General features: G+C 50.6%; 3 protein-coding genes across 17 annotated transcripts in view; 2 read left to right on the top strand and 1 right to left on the bottom strand.

Moving 5' to 3' along the window:
- Positions 1–447: 447 nt before the first annotated feature.
- LOC135976636 (ribonuclease pancreatic-like) lies at positions 448–888 on the top strand. Its single transcript, XM_065573503.1, has one exon. It carries the CDS (start codon positions 448–450, stop codon positions 886–888), a length of 441 nt encoding a protein of 146 aa, XP_065429575.1.
- Positions 889–2986: 2098 nt separating this feature from the next.
- On the top strand, positions 2987–10613 carry RHBDD2 (rhomboid domain containing 2). The gene is made up of 4 exons (XM_005284478.4): positions 2987–3293; positions 4836–5237; positions 5688–5838; positions 8736–10613. Exons 1-4 carry the CDS (start codon positions 3002–3004, stop codon positions 9109–9111), a joined length of 1221 nt encoding a protein of 406 aa, XP_005284535.4. The 5' UTR covers positions 2987–3001; the 3' UTR covers positions 9112–10613.
- Positions 10053–20403, bottom strand: part of LOC101934842 (uncharacterized) — a 55710-nt gene continuing 45359 nt past the window's right edge. For 9 of the 15 annotated variants that reach the window (XR_010593876.1, XR_010593877.1, XR_010593879.1 and 6 more), the window contains 3 exons: positions 19690–19839; positions 14401–14562; positions 10053–14174 (listed from right to left, as the gene is read on the bottom strand). Coding sequence is in view for 2 of the 15 variants with exons in the window: in XM_065573309.1 (XP_065429381.1) it covers positions 19736–19839 (104 nt within the window). In the remaining 13 variants the exon portion in view is untranslated. Of the gene's footprint in view, positions 14175–14400; positions 14566–19689; positions 19840–20403 lie in introns of all 15 variants that reach the window. The other 6 variants (XR_010593872.1, XR_010593873.1, XR_010593875.1 and 3 more) reach the window with 6 other exon arrangements.

The raw sequence follows: 20403 nt of genomic DNA, 5'->3' as shown, positions 1-20403 counted from the left end.
TTTGCTGACAGCAATACTAGATAACACACGGTAAAATTGCCCGTGGCTGCCAAGGCCTTGTCTACTGCCCTTGCTGTCGCCAGTGAAGCTGCACTGGTGTAGCAGCAGCGAGACATTTTAAGGCTAGTGGGAAGTCAAAGGTGGACCTTTTTAATGGAGGATAATTAACCTGTGGGGCACGGTATCAAAGGATGTGGTTGATTCTGTATCGCTTAAGATCTTTACATCAAGATCGGATGTCCAAAAGATAAGCTCTTAGTTTGACCAGAAGTTAAATGCTTGATGTCAAAATCCACTGGGTGAAATTTTATGGCCTCTGCAATGCAGGAGCTCAGACTAGATGAAAGATAGCCTCGTCTGGCCTTAAAATCTGTAAATCTATGAAGTCCTTCCTTGGGTCTCCATCCCTTTGTGTCTTTGTTTTTAATGCAGGTCCATCTAAGCAACATGGCTTTGAAGGGAATGTCTCTGATATGTCTGTTATTCATTGCTACGTCTGTCTTCAGCATCTCTCGCGCTCAGAACCCCATGGCCTTCAGACGGAAACATTTGACCCTGCTGGACACCATAGACCACAACACATGTAACAGTGAAATGAGAAACAAACGGATCGCAATGACTAGAGATGGCTGTAAAAAACTCAACACGTTCATTCATGCTCGCGAGGAGGTTATCGATGCCACGTGCACCATGGGGAAAGTGCATGTCATAAAGGGCCAAAAGCATAAAAAGAGTATCAGTAAATTCAGGGTCACTAATTGCAGACTCTCTGGGGAATACCCTAATGACTGCGAGTACATGGCGGAAAAGAGCGCCTGGAAATATATAGTCATCTCTTGTGACCAGAACGATCGCCCAGTGCATTTTGCAGGGACGCTGAACTGGTAGGAGTCAGGAAATGGGGGAAGGGGTTTATTCGTAATGCTTTGGGGGTGCTGCTGCCTTTTCTGCTGCAAATCACACCATTTAAAGTGTTGCCTAAATATACTATTTTGAGAGTGATTTGTAATGCTGGAGGCCTCAGCAACAAGGGGACACTGCTCTCCAATGGGTCTGGCGGTGGGAGAGCAGCAGAGCGATGGAGGAAGGAATAATAATGATGCTTAGCAGTTTTATAGCCCTTTACATTTCCAAAGCATTGCTCCAACATTATGGAAATGAAGGGGAGTGGCTGAAAGAGGGGAGTGGGGGGATTAGAGTGGGGGAAGAGGATTGTTGAGAATGGGAAGCGAGATGGTTATAGGGTCTGATCCCAAACTCAATGAAGTCAATGGACTTTAGATCAGCCCCATAGTGAGAGACGGAAACAGGGGGATCTTGAATGGGAATAAGGAAGGCATGGAGGATAGTCCAGGGCAGGGGTCGGCAACCTTTCAGAAGTGGTGTGCCGAGTCTTCATTTATTCACTCTAATGTATGGTTTTGCGTGCCAGTAATACATTTTAACCTTTTTAGAAGGTCTCTTTCTAGACTTTTATAATATATAACTAAACTATTGTTGTATGTAAAGTAAATAAGGTTTCAAAATGTTTAAGAAGCTTCATTTAAATTAAAATTAAAATGCAGAGCCCCCCAGATCGGTGGCTAGGACCTGGGCAGTGTGAGTGCCACTGAAAATCAGCTCGTGTGCCGCCTTCGGCATGCGTGCCATAGGTTGCCTACCCCTGGTCCAGGGGTTAGCATGTTAGCCTGGGAGACCCGGTGACAATTCCTGCTCTGCCATAGACTTCCTGTGTGACCCTGGGCAAGTCATTTAGGGCCAGATTTGTAAAGGTACGTCGGTGCCTACAGATGCAGATAGGCCCCTGGTGCAATTCTCAAAAGAGCCTAGCCCCATAAGGCCCAACAGGAGTGATGATTTTCAAGATCCCTTCACTTCCCTATGAAAAAGCCATTGACTTTGCTGGGTTTGGGATCAGACCCTATAACCTTCTCATTTCCCATCCTCAACACCCTCCTCCCCCACTTCCCTCTCTTAGCCACTCCTTTTTATTTCTGTAGGTAGCTAAAGATTTTTACAATTCTAGCCCTTAGTCTCTTTATGTCCCTGTTCCCCATCTGTACAATAGGGATAATACCCTGTTTCCCCGAAAATAAGACATCCTCCGAAAATAAGGCCTACTTACAGTTTTGCCTCTCGTTGTAATATAAGGCATCCCCCCGATAATAAGACCTCCCCGATAATAAGGCATCCACCGATAATAAGGCATTTTTCATTTCTGAAAAATAAGACATCCCCTGAAAATAAGACCTAGCGCATCTTTGGGAGCAAAAATTAATATAAGACACTGTCTTATTTTCGGGGAAACAGGGTAGCACCAGCCTGTCTCACCGGGGTGTGGTGAGGAGGAATATCTGAAAGATTGTGTGGTGTTCAGATTCTACAGTTATGGGGGGCCACATAAGGTAGATAGGCGAGTATAGATTATGGGGTGGGGGATTGGGGAGGAAGAGGCGAGCCATGAGGGGGAACAGACGCAAGGGCAGGGGGGTTGGTGAGGAAGAAGACAGATTCGAAGGGGAAGTTGGCGAGGGAGGGACGTGCTATTGCTCCACATTCTGTTGTTAACGTAAACTCTGGTTGTTTAAGACCCGGAAATGTGCTTTCGCTCTTGTCAAATAAAAGCCATCTGCAGGCTCCTCTCCGCACTGACTCCCGGCCACGGGCCTTGTGTTTGGGGCAAAGACGGGCCCCACGAGGTCGCGGGGGAGTCTCCGCTGTCAGCGGGGTGGCTGTGGGGACACACTGGGAAGCAGGGCCCCCGGTGGCTCAGAGCGGGGACAGGGACCAGAACCCCACCCGGGCACGTGGTGAAACCCTGGTGAGCGCCTGGGGCCTGGCTCTGAAGCGCTTGGGCTGGGCGCATGGCACCAGGGGTGGGGGCCAGACAATCACTTGCAGCCCAGGCCAGTGGGAGAGGCCTGTGCCACGTGGCCCCGCCCCGCCCCGGGCATTGCAGGAGAGGGCGGGGCCTAAGGCGTGCGGGCGGCGCCCCGTTGCTATGGTAGCCGCACGCCCCTGCCCGCCTCACCCGGAAGCGGAAAGGGGCCTGAACCCGGAAGAAGCCGGGCCGCGGCAGGAAGCGGGCCCCGAGCCGGACGGGAGGATGCCGGCCGTGCCGGGGAAGAGCCGCTGGGCCGGGGCCCGGCCCTGCCTCCCCACCGCCGCCTGCCTCACCGGGCTGCTGTCCCTGCTGGTGTCCGGGCCCGGCCTGCTGCACCGGGCTGGGGCCGCCGGGCCGCCTCCCCCCTCCGCGTGCTCGCTGCGTCCCGGGCCGGTGCGGGATGGGGAAGGTGAGGGGAGGAGACCTCCCGCCTCCACGGGGTCCGCCCGGGACCCCCCTCCACGGGCCCCCGGGAGCTGCTCCCTCCATAGGCCACCGCTCCCCAAGGATCCCCACCTCGCGTGGCTCCTCCGCTCCCATGTCCCCCCCCCATCCTGCGCCCCGCTCTCCTCTCCTGGGACCCCCCCCACCGTAGGGATCATCCCCCATGAGATTCCTCCTCCAGTACAGCAGCCGCCATGGGGCACTCCTCCCTCCTGGTCCTATCTGCTGGAAACTCCCTTCCCCCCCCGGGGGCCACCTCCCTCCTCACCAGCTGTAGAAATCCACCAGCCGTGGGGAGCCTATCCCCTGTGCACCCCCACCTTCTTCAAAGGGCCTCCTCATCGCCAGGAGATGTCTCTCTCCACCCAAAGCTGCTGTACAGATGCATAATCCTATTGATATTTCCTGTCCTACACCCTTTCCGGACACCACCTCTGTCACACACCCCTCCCCACGGTCCTTTCTCGTGCTGGAACACTGTCACCTCAATGGAGAACTCTCCTCATGTGGGGACCTTTCCTTCTAGGTCGTAATGTTAACACGGTAGAAGCTGGTAATTGTCTGATGTGGGGTGAAGGGAGAGTTCCTGAGTTCCAGAATGTTCTGGTAGGAGGATGAGGTTAAGATCTCAGGAGCTTAAAGAATCTGCCCTTCCGTTCTTCATACTCCCCCCCCCCCCCCATACCCTTTTGTTCATACCCCAGTCCCCATGTTCTCCACCCCCACAGGACTAAATGACTTTTGTGTTTCTGCTCTGGTTAACTGAATCTGTCGTGTACTCTTCTTACCTTCTCTTTGGTCCTAACCAGTTATATCAGACAATATTCTTCTTTCATTGTACATATTATAAAAATCTCAGAAGTTAGGGTGGGAGGAGGACTTGTTGGGGCACCAAATCCTACCCACAGATTGAACGTTGTATTGGTTTGAAGTCTGTGACTTACTATGTTCAGTCGCAGCCCAGTGCTGAAGAAAGAACTGAGAGTCTGAGGGCCCTGTGGCACTTCTGAGGTATGATATCTTACAAACCTGTCAGTATCCTTCTGCTGGTCCAAAGAAGAAATATCAGCTACTAATGTGTTACAGTTGAAGTGAAAGAAATAAGACCATGATTAGATTGATGTGATTTTAAGGTCTGGTGCACCTTTTATCCTGACAAGGCTAAAAACTTTTTGGCAAGACCAATTCAGATATTTCCGGACCATTACACTTTCCCAAACGCTGGTGCTGGGCCAAGGAGCAGAAAGAAAATGTCCCCCAGGCTAGCACAGCACTAATCTTGACTGTAGTTGGCGCTTTGTCCAGGCTAGATTTAAATGCCCCAACCTATCTGTTTTCCACTCCATTCTGTGGAAGATTCTTCTCCAGTCTGATAGAATTAAAAAAAAAAAAAAAGTCCTGTAGTTTCCTCTTTTATTTTCTCTTCTTCTGATCAAACTTAACATAGTAAATGGCCTAAAGCAAACTCACTGCTGTCTGTACCTCTCTAAAAGGACTGTCTGCTCAGTTCACAGACTGGTGACCTATATCTTTGTCTATGAAGATCTGATATCCCTGGTATGCAGTGGCGTTATCATCTGGTACTTTGCTGGCAGCTTTGAGAAGAACGTAGGCACAGTGAAGCATTGCTTCGTGACCTTGGCCTTCGCCATTGCTTCGGCCCTTTTGTATCTCTTATTTGAGGCTGTCGTCTCTGGGATGTCAGAGGTGGAAGATGCCAAAGGATTTACACCAGTTGCTTTTGCCATGTTGGCAGTGTCCACCACGCGTTCACGGATGAGAAGGGCACCACTCTTTGGGGTTAATGTTCCCATGGTGCTGGTGCCCTGGTTAATTCTCTGCGTGGCATGGTTTATTCCCCACTCCTCTCTCCTGAGTAACGTATGTGGCCTCATAGTTGGGAAAGCCTGTATCCTTTCCAAGTGTGATCACTTGTTTAACCAGTGAAAAGAGCATGTGGGGAGCCTGACTTGTGATGGGGAAGGAGTGGGAAAAATGCTAAATTCTGATTGCTTAGGTTCGCTGACTTTTTGTTGTGCTGGTTCATGGCTTTCTGTCGGCTGCTTAGTGACTCTTAGGTTTATTGTTGCTCAGAGGGGCCTGATCCTGCATCCCTCACTTCCAGTCAGTGAGGCTTTTGTGTACACAAGGAATGCGCTCTGGAGAGTCATGGTGCTCAGTGGGTCTGAAAACACGGGGGGGAGAAGAAGCTTTTTCCAGCCATTCCACCTTGAGAGAAACCTTGGTTTGGTGGTACAAAGGAGGTGTATTTAGAGTGGTTGCATGTAGAAAGTTAATTCTGTTCTGCCCCTCCATTCGGAACCTTCCGCAGTCTTCCTTAACATGCTGCTAAACTCAGATGGTCTTGGCTATTGCTTCTGCTTGGATCTCCCGGAGTCGGTGGTATCTAAGCTGGATCAGAAGTTCCCTTTCAGCCTGCTGAAGAGAATACCAGGGCTGAAGTATATTCCAGGGTCTTTAGCAGAGAGAAGAGCCTCACAGAGTAGGAAGTAAGTACATGAACTCCAATAACGCTCCTTATAATCCCAAAGGGAGCAGGGCCGGCTCTAGGATTTTTGCCGCCCCAAGCAAAAACAATTTTGGCCGCCCTCCCCCCCCCACACACACGTTTTTTTCTTACCCCACCCCCGGCCCCGCCTCAACTCTGCCCCTTCCCCAAATCCCCAGCCCTGCCTCCTCCCCCCAGGCTCTCAAGCCAAGGAGGGAGGGAGGGAGAGGGAGAAGCAGCGCGTGCGCCGTGGCCACTCGGGTGCACCGTGGCCACTTGGCGTCTTCCCCCTCCCTCCCTCCCAGGCTCTCAAACCTGGGAGGGAGGGGGAGATCCCGAGCGGCCGCGGCGCGCGAATCAGCTGTTTTGCGCGCCGCGGCCGCTCGGGATCTCCCCCTCCCTCCCAGGTTTGAAAGCTTGGGAGGGAGGGCGAGCAGCGGCGCGCGAGCGGCAGCAGCGGAGGTGAGTTAGGGCAGCCGGGGCACATTTTTAGGGGCGGCATGGCCCGCGCCAGAATGCCACCCCTAAAAATGTGCCACCCCAAGCACCAGCTTGTTTTGCTGGTGCCTAGAGCCAGCCCTGAAGGGAGGCTGCAGCTGGGATGTGTAGGGAGTGTGCTCTGACAAGTGCTGGTGTGAAATGACCTTGCAAAGCTATATCATGATCTCCACAGTATCCTCTCCCCTGTTAGAGGAGGGAGTGGAATCTAATGATTAAAACACAGGGAACCAGGACTTACGGCTTTTGTTCCTGGCTGTGCTACTTTGGGTGACCAGATGTCCTGATTTTATAGGGACAGTCCTGATTTCTGGCTCTTGTTCTTATATAGGCTCCTATTACCCCCCCACCCCGTCCCGATTTTTCACATTTGCTGTCTGGTCACCCTAGTGCTACTTGACTGGTGACCTTTGGCAAATCTCTTAGCCTCACAGGAATGTTGGGATATTGGACTTATACAGCACTTTGAGAGCCCTCTGGTGAAGGGCTTGATATAAGAACACGGTATCAGTTATTAAGTTGTCATTGCCTTCATTACAGAGCACGTTTCCAGGGTAGAGGGAAGATTTCTCTGCAGAAATAGAGTTCAGGGCCTTCCAAGTCCCTTTATGTCCTGGAGCTGTGAGCGCTCACTTGTCTTCTGATAGGGTTAGAAATTAGGTGGAATTTGATCCCATTCTAAAGCACCTTTACTACCAACATTCCAATCTCCATGGACAGAGGAGGATTTTTTTAATAGGGTTAAACGGCTACGTAGCTGAAGAACTGCAGTGAGTTCTCTAACACAGAAGTATTTTCCCATGATTACAGCTGTTCTCTTATGGCCAAAGGGGGAAATCTGAGGTATAAAAACATGCCTGGAACAATACCACCTCGGGCGGTGTCACTAGATCTAAGCTAAACTGGAACATGCCCTGACAGTGCTTACAAGGGAGCCAAAGGGTTTGTGTAGGTGAAAAGTTGATAGGTGGCAAGCTAGGGTGTAGATCTACAGGGCGGTAGCCTGCTGTGCACCTGCCATGTGCTAAAAGTTCCGTAGTGGGCTTTGATCTGCAGCTACATGGAACGTCTAGTGCCTGGTAGCAGGGTCCACATGGATAGATAGCGCATGGCGGGTTACAGCACTGTAGAGTTGCACCCCAGCGTATCATGCACTCCCTCTCCACATAGACGAGCCCAAGGGGAGCAGGAGGAAGTTTGTACCTCAGGGGGTTATACTGACCCAGTGCCTTTAAGCTCTTTGGGGCAGGGACTGTCTCGTGCTGTGCATATGTACTGTGCCTAGCTCAGTGGGGCCAGGACTTCTGTTGGAGCCATGAAGTTACAGCATGATTACTAATAATGTCTTTGTTTGGTGAAAGCCTTTGCTGTGCTTCGGAAGGCTCTGTGTCTTGGGTGAGATGAAATACAGACTCTCTTGGGTGAAAGGTGTTATATAAACGTTAGCTATCAATAAATGTCTGTGTGGGAAGGTGTTTCTAAGACTTTCCAGCTTAACTGAGCTACGCTTGCATGTAACTTTATTTACCAAACACAAATCCTATTCTCATTTCTGCAGCTTAAGTGTATCCCAGTGTAAAGACCCAAAGCAATTGTAAGGTTTTTTGCTATATGTTGTTCCACTTGTCTGCTAGGATTCAAGTTCAAATATCAAGTTCCCGACCAGGCAGAATAGATTTCTGCAGAGTCGTATGCTTGTGCATAATGTTTTGTGGCCCGTGAATGCAAGAACCGACATCGAGGTAATAAAGGAACAATCCTTCTGGGTATTTGGCAGTTGTGGTCTTTGTGACTCCCCATTCTTCCAATTTGATCAGTACTCGCCCTGGAGAATGGGGTGTCACAAAGACCACAACTGCCAAATACCCAGAAGGATTGTTCCTTTATTACCTGGTGGGCAGAGCATCTCCAGGTCTGATTTATCCTGCTGAGTCGCACCTCCTCTTAGCAGCTGCTGTTTCTGGATCCCCTCACTCCTGAATTAGTCATTATACTAATAACTGCCCCCATAGCTCAGAACTGCCTATTCTTCTCTTCTCCTAAGGCCTTCGAGGCTCAGCAGGTGAATAGTTAAAGGACACACACCTTAAATGGAGGCACAAGAGATGCATACAGAATTCTTACCGTGCACGGGGTTCCATGCATGCTTGTTCCACAAGACTATGGCCGTGTATTTTCTCCATTGAGGGGTGTGGAAATGTCTCTAGTGGTGGCCGACCAGCCTACTTTTATTTAACTGCTAAGAAGTGGCAGCTGAACTCAGCCGGTCGTGATGGGGATTGACACTAATGCCCGTTCTGAGTAGTGGAGTCGGAGGGAGGCCTGCCCGACGGGCGCTTGTCGATATTTGGAAATGCCAGATGTGAACACACTCATTTTTCTTTCCCCTTTTCTCTTCAGGATTAATCCAGTGCCAGGCTCATACCCCACCCAGAGCTACTATTGCTCTTCACCTCCAGCCCTTCCTGTGGTTCAACTGCAGCACCCCAGTGCCCAGAGCCTGGGATCCTGGCACAACTGCACACCAGCGCACATCCATGGTTCCCCCCCATACCAAACCAACCCTGCCTTTGGGAAATTCTATGTGCAGAGCCACTTCGGTGCCTCACCTGGACACTGCTGCCAACCAGCTGATCCCCACTCCCCCCAAGGTGCATGTCTGCCTGATTCTCTGATACCCACGGGGATGGAGAACTTGGAGGCCAAGTTTCAGTACGCATCAGGGTCCCCTGCAGAGAAAGTGCCAGCTGAGCTTTCAGGAGTCCAAATACACTGATCATCCAAAGAGGAGCAGGACCTTCTCCTCTCGCCGGCCATTGTGTGAACAGCTTTCAGCGGAGTGCTGCTGAGAAAGGAGACTGCTTCAGAAGGATTCATCTGATGACTGGGGTCAAATCGGATAGTCGACCGCAGCCCCTGAGTTTTCTGTCCCACTGCAGACTGCTTATAGACATTTTTTCCAAGGTTCTGGTTCGTTCTTTTATTTATTTTCCTTTTTAATTTTGATACATTTGTTTATCTTGGCTGAAGGCTGTGACCATTACCTGTCTGTCCTTCATTCTCATGTGGATTCCTCACTACACATTGGGGCTATGGCCTCATCTCTCTATACTACAGCTCAGGTCCTGGTTACAACATACTTGTCCCTTGACTCAATTATGCTGTAGTGCAGATGGGCACTAATGGTCAAAACACTGGACTAGTTGGGTTTTAACCTGACTACGGGGACTAAGGTAGGTTCCTGACTCATTTGCAGTTGCTATGCTGGGTTTCCGGTCACCTGCCTGCGTATAACTGACATAGGTTTCATTTAACAGCAGTGTTGAAATGGAGATGGGGAAGAGAGAGATCTGGTTTTATAGTTATGCCTTGGAAATTTTGCATGGTTGCAGGCTGTGTGTTTGAACGGGTTTGTGTTTCCATGTGCATCCATGGGGAAGTTCTGTGCGCTGTGTTACATAGGAGGACAGATACGATGATCACAATGGTCCTTTCTGGCCTTGGAATCTGAGCTGAGATTGGGGGCGGTGGTGGAATGAACTATATGGTGGCATTTTCTGCCACGCAGCGTAGCTGCTGTTCCATCTGCTAGAGTCTCTAATTAGCATCAGCCACGCGGGCTGCCTTCCCCAATCATGTTGCTGTCATGTAGTCTCCACGGCAGGCACCTACAGTAATTTTGCATGCTGCCCACAATGCCAGTTTTGATTCATGAGGCTGTCCTAGATATTTGCAAAAGGGGTGGGTGAATCTTATTTAAGGGATTTAGGATATTCACAGGGAGTATGAGGCTAGACTTAAGCTACTGTATATAAATGAATAAATTCCAAGGCTTGAGAAGGGCTTTTAAAATGAACAGGGCTGAATCAAATGGAATTTAGCTGTGACCCTTCTATGCAGCATTTGATGAGCTTTTAGAATGGTCTTTGGTGCCAAAGTTAGTATTGGAGACAACTAACATAAGCGTGGGGTTGTGGGAGGTGTCTGCTAGTTAGATCAGCGTGCTGGGACTCAAAAGATCTGTGTTCTAGTCCCAGCTCTGTCACTTCTCGCTGTATTATCCTGGATGGAAAGTTCATTAATCTATGTTTGTTTCCCCATCTCTAAAATGGGGATAACTTCTGGCTCCTAGAGGGAAGTGAAATTTGCTTCTTATTTTAAGAGTGTGTTGAAGTACTTAGAAAAGATGTTGAATGAAGTGAAAACTATCATTGTAATTCACCGTGCCTAACATTGCTATAGGCACCAAAGTAAAAGAAAACTGCATATCAGGGAGAATATGATGGTTTCTATTCTGTTCCGCATCAGGATTCTTGGGTCAGGTGAGAAGGGCTAGATTAGGCGCTGACATCAATATTTATAGATCACCGACTCCTAAATTTTCATCCTGTCAGTATCTGAAAGGGCAAGGTGCCTCTGCGTTGATGCTCCACTACCAGCTATTAATGTGAATATCAGGTGATTGCCAATCACCATAGGAAGACAGAGACATTGAGAGAAGACTGAGGTACAAAATTAGAACCTTGTGGGCCAGGGTTGGAATAGCCAGGGGGAGTCGCATGGGAAGATGGAGGTCCCTAGGTGGAGCTGTCTGAAGAAGATAGGGCTGGTCGCAGAACCTGTGTGTGTTACTGCTGGAGATGGCTGTGGTTACCATCTCGTTCACGAACACAACATGGAGATGGCTGTGGTTACCATCTCGTTCACGAACACAACAATTCACTGTGCGCCACCACATTTTCAAAGGTGACTTGTGCGATGGTGTACCTCTTCCCTAGGCGCTGGAAGCATTTCTACTGTGACTGTATTTAATGCAGGGTGACAGATGAGATGCTTTTCTAGAGGTTTTGTTCTGATTTTGTTTAAAAGCCTAGAAGAAACACTAGAGACAGGGATAAAATCAAGGGGGGCGGGGGGCGAGTGACTACTGTCAGTCAAACACATGCCTATATTTCTACATTGGTCACTGACAAGTGTGAGGCCTTTTGCCTACAAACCAATAGGCTCTACCAAAAATATTTCCAAATGCTGTAGCATAGAGATGAGTGTTGGTACTGGCTGCTTTATATACATTTCCATGTAACCTGTAACCTTTTAGTTTAATTTGAAAAGCAAACGACTTAGTAGCCTCCTCTGATTTCCTGGCCAAAACCAAAAACTGGAGTGTCTCTTCGGTAGGATCACATTCATCACTGGTGGAGCCCCACACTTGCTACAGCACGCTAGCTCTTAGTCGGTGAAGAGAGACACCCACTGGTGAAAGTTGGTACTGCAGAGGTAATGGGGAACGTTAACCCTTCTCGGCATTGCCGAATGCAGTGTCTGACAGACACCATCTAATGTATATGCTCGTGGAAAGGCATATCCACCAAAATATTGACTTATAAAAGTTGCTCCCATGTCAGTCGCCGTGAGAGCAGTGAAGGACGTCCCCAAGGTATAACGAGTTTGCAAAAATTCAGCTCAAAGGAACTTCCCTTACTCTGCCCTCCCTGTTGGGTGTAAAGCCTGGGTAAATCAAGCCCTTGCACCAAGCTGGTTAGGAAGCCAGGCCTTTGTTGGATGCTTCTGCAGCCAAGGTGCCCCCAGCTGTTCAAACTTGGAGAGCAGCCCAGCTGACCTCACTTCCCAGGATCAGGCATGAAGACTGAAGCATCTTCTGAGTGCACAAATCATGCAGGGCTTTGTAGGTCAAAGTCAGCCCTTCCAGTTGCACCTAGAAACTATCTGGAAGCCACTGGTGCAGGCTCTGAAGACAGGAGTTGTCTTTGTATGAGAACCACAAGTGGTGGTGGGTGGCTGCTTTCTTCATTAGCTGAAATGTCAAGTAGTCTTCAAGTGTAGCTCACTTTACAGCGCATTCCTATCGTTGGAGCTAGTGGTGAAAGGCTGATTAGCTGTACAAGGTCTGTATTGGAGAGGGAGGTTCACACCCTCCTTGCCAGATGCAGATAAAATAAATGTTGGCTACTGCTGTCAGCTGAGAACCCGCTAATACCTTTAGCTCGTCAATCAGAGTAATGCTAACCATCTCAAGGGAGGGAGAAGAAATCACTTCTGCCTCGATGCGACCTTTATCTTACCTGGAGTAAGTTACAGACAACTCGCTTTTATCCAAGTGCTGATCTCTGCCCATTGCTGCACCGTTTCCGTCCAACAAGAGGAGACGGGGGAGGGGATGAGTTGGGCCATTGTTTTCTTAATGCAGGTGCTTGGATTCAAACACACTCGAAAAATAAAGGCTTTACCTCTCGTACCTTTCTCCTCCCCTTGCTCCTCATTCTGCTCACAGCCTGTGCTGATAACTGAAGCCACGTGCAATCCCATGCCCCCTTGCTAGCTATCAAACCCATCAATTTATTGAGTCAGTGAAAAGCCAGAACTAGTCAATCACAGTGATTCTCTACCAGAATACTTAGCGTGGGCCTGTGAGGCGTGCATCAGCAGGGGACCTTGGGAAACTGATGCAGGGTCCAAGTGGGAGGGAATGTGAGCACGCATGGAAGCTGCATCATGGGTAATGCTTCCGGGTTCATCCTTAGCTGAAACTATTATTAGTTTTTTAGTTATTAGTTATTTCCCCAGTTGTAAGGTGATCTCTATCCACCTACATGGTGTGTGGCTAAATGCACTAAAGCCTTTTGAGATCTGGGCTAGGAAGCTGCCCCAGCAAGATAAAACGTTTATATATGTGTACACAGGATTTTAAAGTATTGGTTCCTGTGTCCAGTGATTTTTCACTGGGTTGTTTACACTTTTCCTTCACCCAAAGACCAACCAGCCAGCTAAAGCCATTGATCTGCTCCTTAATGAAATCAGAAGCGTCTCCTTTTCCCTGCTCCCCTAACCTTTATTGATGTTAAGTGCGTTCATTTTATTCCCCATTCTCTCTCCTCAGTTCTTCCTTAGTGTTTTTTATTGATTTTCCTTGGACTGTAGTATTGTTGAAGCCTGGGCTGGAAATCCTCTGCTCCTCCATTACCCAGCATTGTATCTGTTAATGCTGCTGGCAGCATGTTACCCAAGGAAGCTTAATTTCACATTGGTGCCATTGCGCTTATGGATTTTTCTGACCTCATTTTTATTATCAGGTGGTAAAATGTTGCCCTAGGGAATCTTCACCACAAGACGTGCAAATTGTAAGCTCTGTGCATGCCTAGGCCACTGGCGGCAGCAGTATAGACCCAATACGTGCATTACAGGCCGAAGTAGTGACCGAAACGACGCTGTTCGTGGCCAATTGGAATCCGTACATCATGAGCCTAGCTCATTACTGGTGTAACTCCACTGGCATCATCAGCAATGGATTTGGCCCTACTGTGCTAAAACAATCTGATTGATCTGCCTTAGAGGGTCTCATGTACGGAGGTGCAAGCCATGGAGGATCGATCTTAAGAGCTATGGCATCCGGGAGTGATAACACGCGCGTAAGCTGCATCTTTGCATAACTAGATCCTTTCTGCCAGGAGTTAGGAAATGAAGTCGTCTTATGAATAAGCCTGCAGGGTCTTGGGTACACACTGCATATTCAAAGGAGCATGCGGGGCACGTGAGCGCCTCTGAAAATGTATTCTCACATGCCTGTAAGAACATGCATCCAATGTAGCTCCATCAGTTAGATTGAGGAGCAGAGCACAAGGGCCTACGAACTCCAACCCAACAAGAACCTGTGCACACGGTCAGGTGAGAAGGTAGGGTTGCATCCATGGAACAAAAGGAGCAACCTTAGCGAATGCAGCATAGGGATGCCGGGTTTGGTCTTTTATCGTGGATGGAATGATTCTTTCAATGAAAAGCAGCTCTCTTTCCTGGGCACGCACAGGCTCCTCCAGCTGCCATCTGTGGAGACAAGGACAGAAAGATGAGCTACCAGTCACAGAAACTGAGTATGTGGGAGAGAAGGGGTTCTTGTAGTGCTCCCCCTACTGCAGTACAACAGCAGCCAATCGTAGTGATGGCGTTCAGGGTGCTAATCACCAGCCTAACCTGTCGGCAGCAATGGCTGGTCCCATCCACTAGCACAATCCCAGGGGAGGGCAGAGGATGGTGGTTGAGAAGGACTTGCTTATATTGGCAGTGATGGATGGTGATGACGGAGGCAGAAGGACAAGTACCTCATGCCCTGGCTTTACAGATGGAGAATTCTGGGCACATGTTGCTAGGTCCTTGGTCAGATGAGGAGAGCTAGCAGCGGATGTTACACGCCAGGCAAGTGCCGGGGGTGCAGCTGCTGGGAAGAAAGCCACAAAGCTCTGAAGTGATGTCTCACCATTCTAGCCCCAGAGCAGAACCTGCATTCCTAAGGCTTCGAATGGTTTTTCAGACTTTATCTTGTGGTCTCCGCTCTCTCTGGTTGAGCATTTTCACTTATACAAATCCAACCAGTTCTCTCTGAGGGAGCACTACATTGCTGCTCCTGATAGAAAAACGTACACTAAGATCATTCACTCCCAAGCAAATCCTTACGGGAGTGCATTCTTCTCTGGGATCTAGCAGAAGAATTCACATGGGGGTCTAGTTAGTCACTCTTGGGGGGTTAGTTTATGCCCATAAAGTGCCCAAAACTCCCTGTGAGACGATTGGAAATTTTACTCTTATAGTTTTTATCTGCAATATCACTAGGATTTACTTCTAAAAAAAATCATATTTCTTATCCTGGCAACCAGTGTCTCTTATTTCTCCATAATTTGGACAGATCCTGCCCCCCTTCCCCCCTCCCTGCCCCACCATTCCAGTCACTAGGACATATTCAGCTGTATAAAATGTGTAAATCACATCTAGCCAAGCCATCGTTTCTACAGAGCGCCTTTCCTCTAAGCAGCCATTTCACTAACATTAGAATTCGTTTACCCATTTTGATGCACTGGCTCAACGGGGGACTTTGATCCAGATTCTCAAAGGTATGGAAGTTAGGAGCCTACATACCTTTGCAGTTCTGGCCTTTCTTGTGAGGTAACTCCCTTCTCTTCATGTGTCAGTATATAATGCCTGCATCTGTCATTTTCACTCCATGCATCTGAAAAAGTGGGTTTTTTTACCCACGAAAGCTTATGCCCAAATAAATCTGTTAGTCTTTAAGGTGCCCCTGGCCTCCTGGTTGTTTCTTCCAATGTCAGTATAAAGGGAAATTCACTAAATCTAAATTCCCCAGGACTGGGTTCAGTGCTGCTTTCCAGATTCCTCATAGCAAAGGGGGAGAGGGACAGAGAATAGGGTCACGTGCAGGAAAGAGCATAAGGCTAGAGGGAGGAGTGAAAAGAATCTACTGCACTGCAACCACAAGGAAAAGGGTAAAAAAAGATCATGGGCTGTGGTATATTTTTAACCCCTCACAGCAGCACTGCTGGTTGAAAGCTGCACTGCACCGTTTTTCCTCACGGGGGAGCCAGAGAATTAAAAAAAAGACTTTACAGTAATTACTTTAAAAAATAATCTATCCCTGAGATCTGTGGTAGCTCAGTGCTTGTCCCTATCTGTGCATAAGTGTTGGACTGCGGCAGGGTAATCACCTCCGTTTCTGCTCTCTCTAAAGGGAGTTTTATCCCGCCGAGGCATTCCTGGTGGATTTTCCACCTTCCAAAGGGGATGCCTTCCAGCGCACACACCTGGACAGCAAACGCAGCTTTGAACAGCTCTATTGTGCCTGCGACTTTGAGTCTCCTTTGTCAGAATAAAAAGCGACAAAGAGTCCTGTGGCACCTTATAGACTAACAGAAGTATTGGAGCATAAGGTTTCAGGGGTGAATACCCACTTCGTCAGACGCATGACGGAGTCTGCTTTGTCAGAGTGACCTTCGCTGGCTGAGGACAGCTGACCTCAGTGTCTCTCGCTTCCTCCCCTAGGGCCTGAGCGTTAGGAGAGCCCTTTGGGGGAGGGGGGCGTGAGTGGAACTGGGAACCCAGCCCAAGTTTCTCACCTGATAGCACTGTGTGCACAGGGTCACTGATAACACTTACAGGTAGCCAGGGAGATCAGGATTGCAATTGTGGGGTCCTGGAGGTGGGTGATTAATTGTATCACCAGTGCACTGAACCCCACAGGCCACCTGTTCAGGTACTTGCATGGCCCTTGTCTCTGTAGTATCTGAGGCCCAGCTCCTCCAGGCATTTAGCGCTTCCCAAGTAATAGAAGAAACCACAGCAATGCCTTCCTCCTCCCCCCACCATCCCCCTTGCACTCTCTCCCCCTTTCCCCCGCTGGAGGAGTGAACCCCAAATAGGATTTCCCCCCCTTCTTCACACCCAGCCTGAAACCTGTCCCCACACTCATTCAAAGCCCTAGTGTCAGGATGCACCTCCCTTACAGGCACTGGTTTTGGACCCGCTGTCCAGCACGTGGTCCCGGATGGCACAAGCTGAAGGGGCTCAGGAAGACAGATGGGCATACTCAGGGTGATGGATGATCCTTGCCACCAAGCGCTGCCCCTCTGGGGAGCTGGTCCCACCCCCTGCTTGTGTGCCTGGCTGCACGGCATACGCTGAGGATGGGGTGGGGGGGGGGGGTTATGCAAGGCAGCAACCTGATGCATCATTGCTAGCGGACTACTGACGTCTAGGTTTGGCCAGGTAGCACAACTTCCATGGGCCAAAGACAGACAAGATGGGATGGGCTTGCGGTGAAGATGCTGGACTGAGACCCAGGAGATCTGGGTTGGGTTCCTGGCTCCGCCACAGACACTCTGTGCCATCCTGGGCCAGTCACTTAGGGCCAGATTTCCAAAGATATTTAGGTGTCTATTAGTGGGAGTCTGGCACTTTTGAAACACCAGTAGGCACCTAGATGCATCTTTAGACACGTCAACACCTTGGAAAATCTGGCCTTTAAAACTCTCTGGCCCAGATCCTCAAAGACTCCTAATGGCCACTGAAATGAAAGGGCCTTAGGAGCCTAAATATCTGTTTCAGGATCTGCCCCTCTACGCTTCAGTTCCTATCTGTCAATGACATTTTCTGTGTTCCAGCCTTTTGTCTACACCTCAAGGAAGAGACTGCTATCAGTGTATGTGCTATGCCCAGCGGAATGAGCCCTCATCTCTGCTCAAGCCTCGAGGTCCCAAACAAACTGCAAGGATCTTTGGGCACAAACAGCACATCCACGTAACGAGGGCCTGACCTAATCCAGCAGGAAATTCAGGGCAAAGACCTAAGACTGGCAGATGAGACAAAGCTGATGACCCTGTGTCCTCATTGAAACAGGATGGGATGGTACATGTAGTGTCCTGGTTATATTTCTGTCTGGGTAATTACCACCTTCCCTCCTTGTAATGCCTTGCAGTATCGGTAAGAAACGGCATTCTTTGCTTTGCTTCCTGGCCTACGTGCAGCTGCCACCTTCCATTATGAAACTGGCAGTGGCGTGGAATGTGCTGCCTGTCTATGTACAGTATGGAAATGCTCTGAGAGCCTTCAAGATAAATGGTGCTACATCAAGGTCATAGGCATGCGCACGGGGTGTGCCGGGTGTGCCCCGGCACACCCTAATGCCCTGAGCTCTGGCTGGGAAGGCTGCTCCTCCCCCCTCCCGTCCTCAGCTGTTTGCCGGGCAGGCTCAAATCAACTGCTTCCTGCCTCCCTGCTCCGGCAGGGGCTGAGTGAGTCACACACACACACACACACACACACACACACACACACACAAAAAGCCTTAGGGTTAGGTGTGGGCGGGAGTGCGGGGCTATCAGCCCCTGCTTGCCTAGGGCTGCCCCGCACCTCTTGGGCTGGTGGCCATGGCGTCCACGTGTATGGCTGCTCCCTGCCAGCCAGGCTCCACTCCGGCCACAGTAGGCAGCAGGTGACCCAAAGGAGCCCAGCTAGGCTAGGGCTGGGTGCAGTGGGCAGGGCCGGCTCCAGGGTTTTGGCCGCCCCAAGCAGCCAAAAAAAAAAAAAAAAAGCCGCGATCGCGATATTCGGCGGAAGGTCCTTCGCTCCGAGTGGGAGTGAGGGACCGTCCGCCGAATAGCTGGACCTGCCGCCCCTCTCCGGAGTGGCCGCCCCAAGCACCTGCTTGCCAAGCTGGTGCCTGGAGCCGGCCCTGGCAGTGGGAGAAGCTCCAGATACCGGCAGGAGCCATGCGGGGGTGGGGGAAGAGAAGCCCCAGATGGGGCTGGAGCCATGTGAGGGGAGGGAGTGGGGGTGGAGGAGAAGCCCGGACCCCGGCAGGAGCTGCACTGGAGTGGGGGGCGGAGGAACCACACTGGGGCAGGGAGGAGAAGCCCTGGACCCTGGCAGAAGATGTGGGGTTGAAGTCCCCATCTCGGGAGCCCCAGCCACCCTAGTGGCAAAAGTTGCAGGGCTGAAGCCCTGAGCCCACTCTGTGTGGAGCTGGCCTGAGCTCCTCTGTCTCCCATCCCACCTGTGGAGCTGGGGCTGCGTGCTTCTGTGGGGCAGTGTTTGGCTCCGTGAGGAGGCTAGGACCCTCACCCCCGTAAGGGGTCCACGGCCAGGGGGGTTGGATAAGGGGTGGGGGCAGTCAGGGGACAGGGAGCAGGGGGGGTTGGATAGGGGGTGGGATCCCGGGGGGATGGTTAGGGGCAGGAGGTCTCTGGAGGGGGCAGTCAGTGAGCAGGGGGGGTTGGATGGGTCATGGGAGTCCCATGGTCTGTCAGGGGGCAGGGGGTGGATAGGGGTCAGGGCAGGCAGGGGACAGGGAGCAAGGAAGGTCCTGGGGGGGCAATTGGGGGGGGGTCTTTGGAGGCGGTGGTCAGGGGACAAGGAGCAGAGGGGGTTGGATGAGTCAGGAGTTCTGGGGTGGGCCTGTCAGGGGGTGGGGAGCGGTTGGAGAGGCGTGGCAGTCCTGGGCGTCTGTCTAGGGGCAGGGATGTGCATAAGGGTCGGGGCAGTCAGGGGACTGGTAGGGGGTAGGGTCCTAGGGGGGCAGTCAGGGGACAAGGAGCAGGGAGGCTTAGATAGGAGGAGGAGTTCTGGGGGGCAGTTAAGGGCAGGGGTCCCAGGAGGTGGTAGGGGACAAGGAGCAGGGGGGGTTGGGGGTTCTGAGGGGGGCAGTCAGGGGGCGGGAAGTAGGAGGGAGTGGATGGGGGCAGGATGGGGGTGGGGCTAGGGCAGGGTGGGGCTCCCTGGGTGCACACCCTAATGAAACGGGCTGCGCACGCCTATGATCAAGGTACAATATTATCTATCATCAGCTTGGCCTAGAGCAACTGATGTGGCTTATTGGCACATTCATCACATTAGCTCTCCCTGTCTCATCTCCACAGCTGGGTCCATGTATCGGTTTTCAGACTGGGGGCACCCGTGTTCTCTCACTCCCTTGCCCTTCTGTTGCGCTAGCGGTATCCATAGAACTTACTTCCCCTGATTAAAATGAGCCAGGCTGATGGATCTCACCGACACACACCTGGTTGTGACACAACTTGCCATGCACAACACCCAGCCCTCTGAGATCAGGCTTCCTGCACATGCTGGGTCTCGTTCTTCCGCTCTGCGGCTTGCCATGGCCACGGTGCATCGGTGTCACCCCCAGGCACCGACGAGCAAGTGCCATAATCTAATGGGAATCAGGTGGAAACCAGTGTCAATGGTCCTATATATTACAGTAGCGCCTGTATTATATACATATACAAATTGAGATGCGGCTCCTTGTTGCACCAGGTGCTGTACACACACAGAATGAGCCTTTGTCTACGCACCCAAGTGGCACCGGTTTATCAGGTTGTTAAACTGGTTTAGTTAAACTGGCTCACAGCCCCATGTGGACACATTTTGCTTTAACTTCATGCAATTTTTTTTGACTGGATGAAGCCAAATCAGAATGAGCCACTCAAGTTGAAATGCTGACCTTCTCTACATACTAATTTAGATCCAATTAGAGCAACCCCCTGTGTTGACACTCCTATTTCAGTTTAAGAGTGGCTTATTTCAGCTCAGCTTAAATTTGGTCTTAAATCGATTTCGGGGCTTGTCTACATGACGGAGCCTTTGCTGGTACAGCTCTGCTGGCAAGGCCCCATAGTGGAGATGCAGGCTAGGCCCACAAAAGTAGTTCTGCTGGCACAACCGCACCACTTCCCTGAACAATATCAGCAATGCTCCCAAAGCACTCCTCTCTTAG

The sequence above is a fragment of the Chrysemys picta genome, chromosome 19 (genome assembly GCF_011386835.1).
Source record: "Chrysemys picta bellii isolate R12L10 chromosome 19, ASM1138683v2, whole genome shotgun sequence".
NCBI classification, from domain to species: Eukaryota; Metazoa; Chordata; order Testudines; family Emydidae; genus Chrysemys; species Chrysemys picta.
Note: the sequence above shows the minus strand (reverse complement) of the source record. Positions and strands in the feature narration are given on the sequence as shown.

Excerpts from the sequence above, each read along its gene's own strand:
- LOC135976636 (XM_065573503.1), top strand. The coding sequence starts at position 448 with ATGGCTTTGAAGGGAATGTCTCTGATATGTCTGTTATTCATTGCTACG.
- RHBDD2 (XM_005284478.4), top strand. The coding sequence starts at position 3,002 with ATGGTAGCCGCACGCCCCTGCCCGCCTCACCCGGAAGCGGAAAGGGGC. Across the intron at positions 3,294-4,835 it reads GCCGGTGCGGGATGGGGAAG|TTCACAGACTGGTGACCTAT; the intron begins GTGAGGGGAGGA and ends CTGTCTGCTCAG. Across the intron at positions 5,238-5,687 it reads CCTCATAGTTGGGAAAGCCT|ATGGTCTTGGCTATTGCTTC; the intron begins GTATCCTTTCCA and ends TGCTAAACTCAG.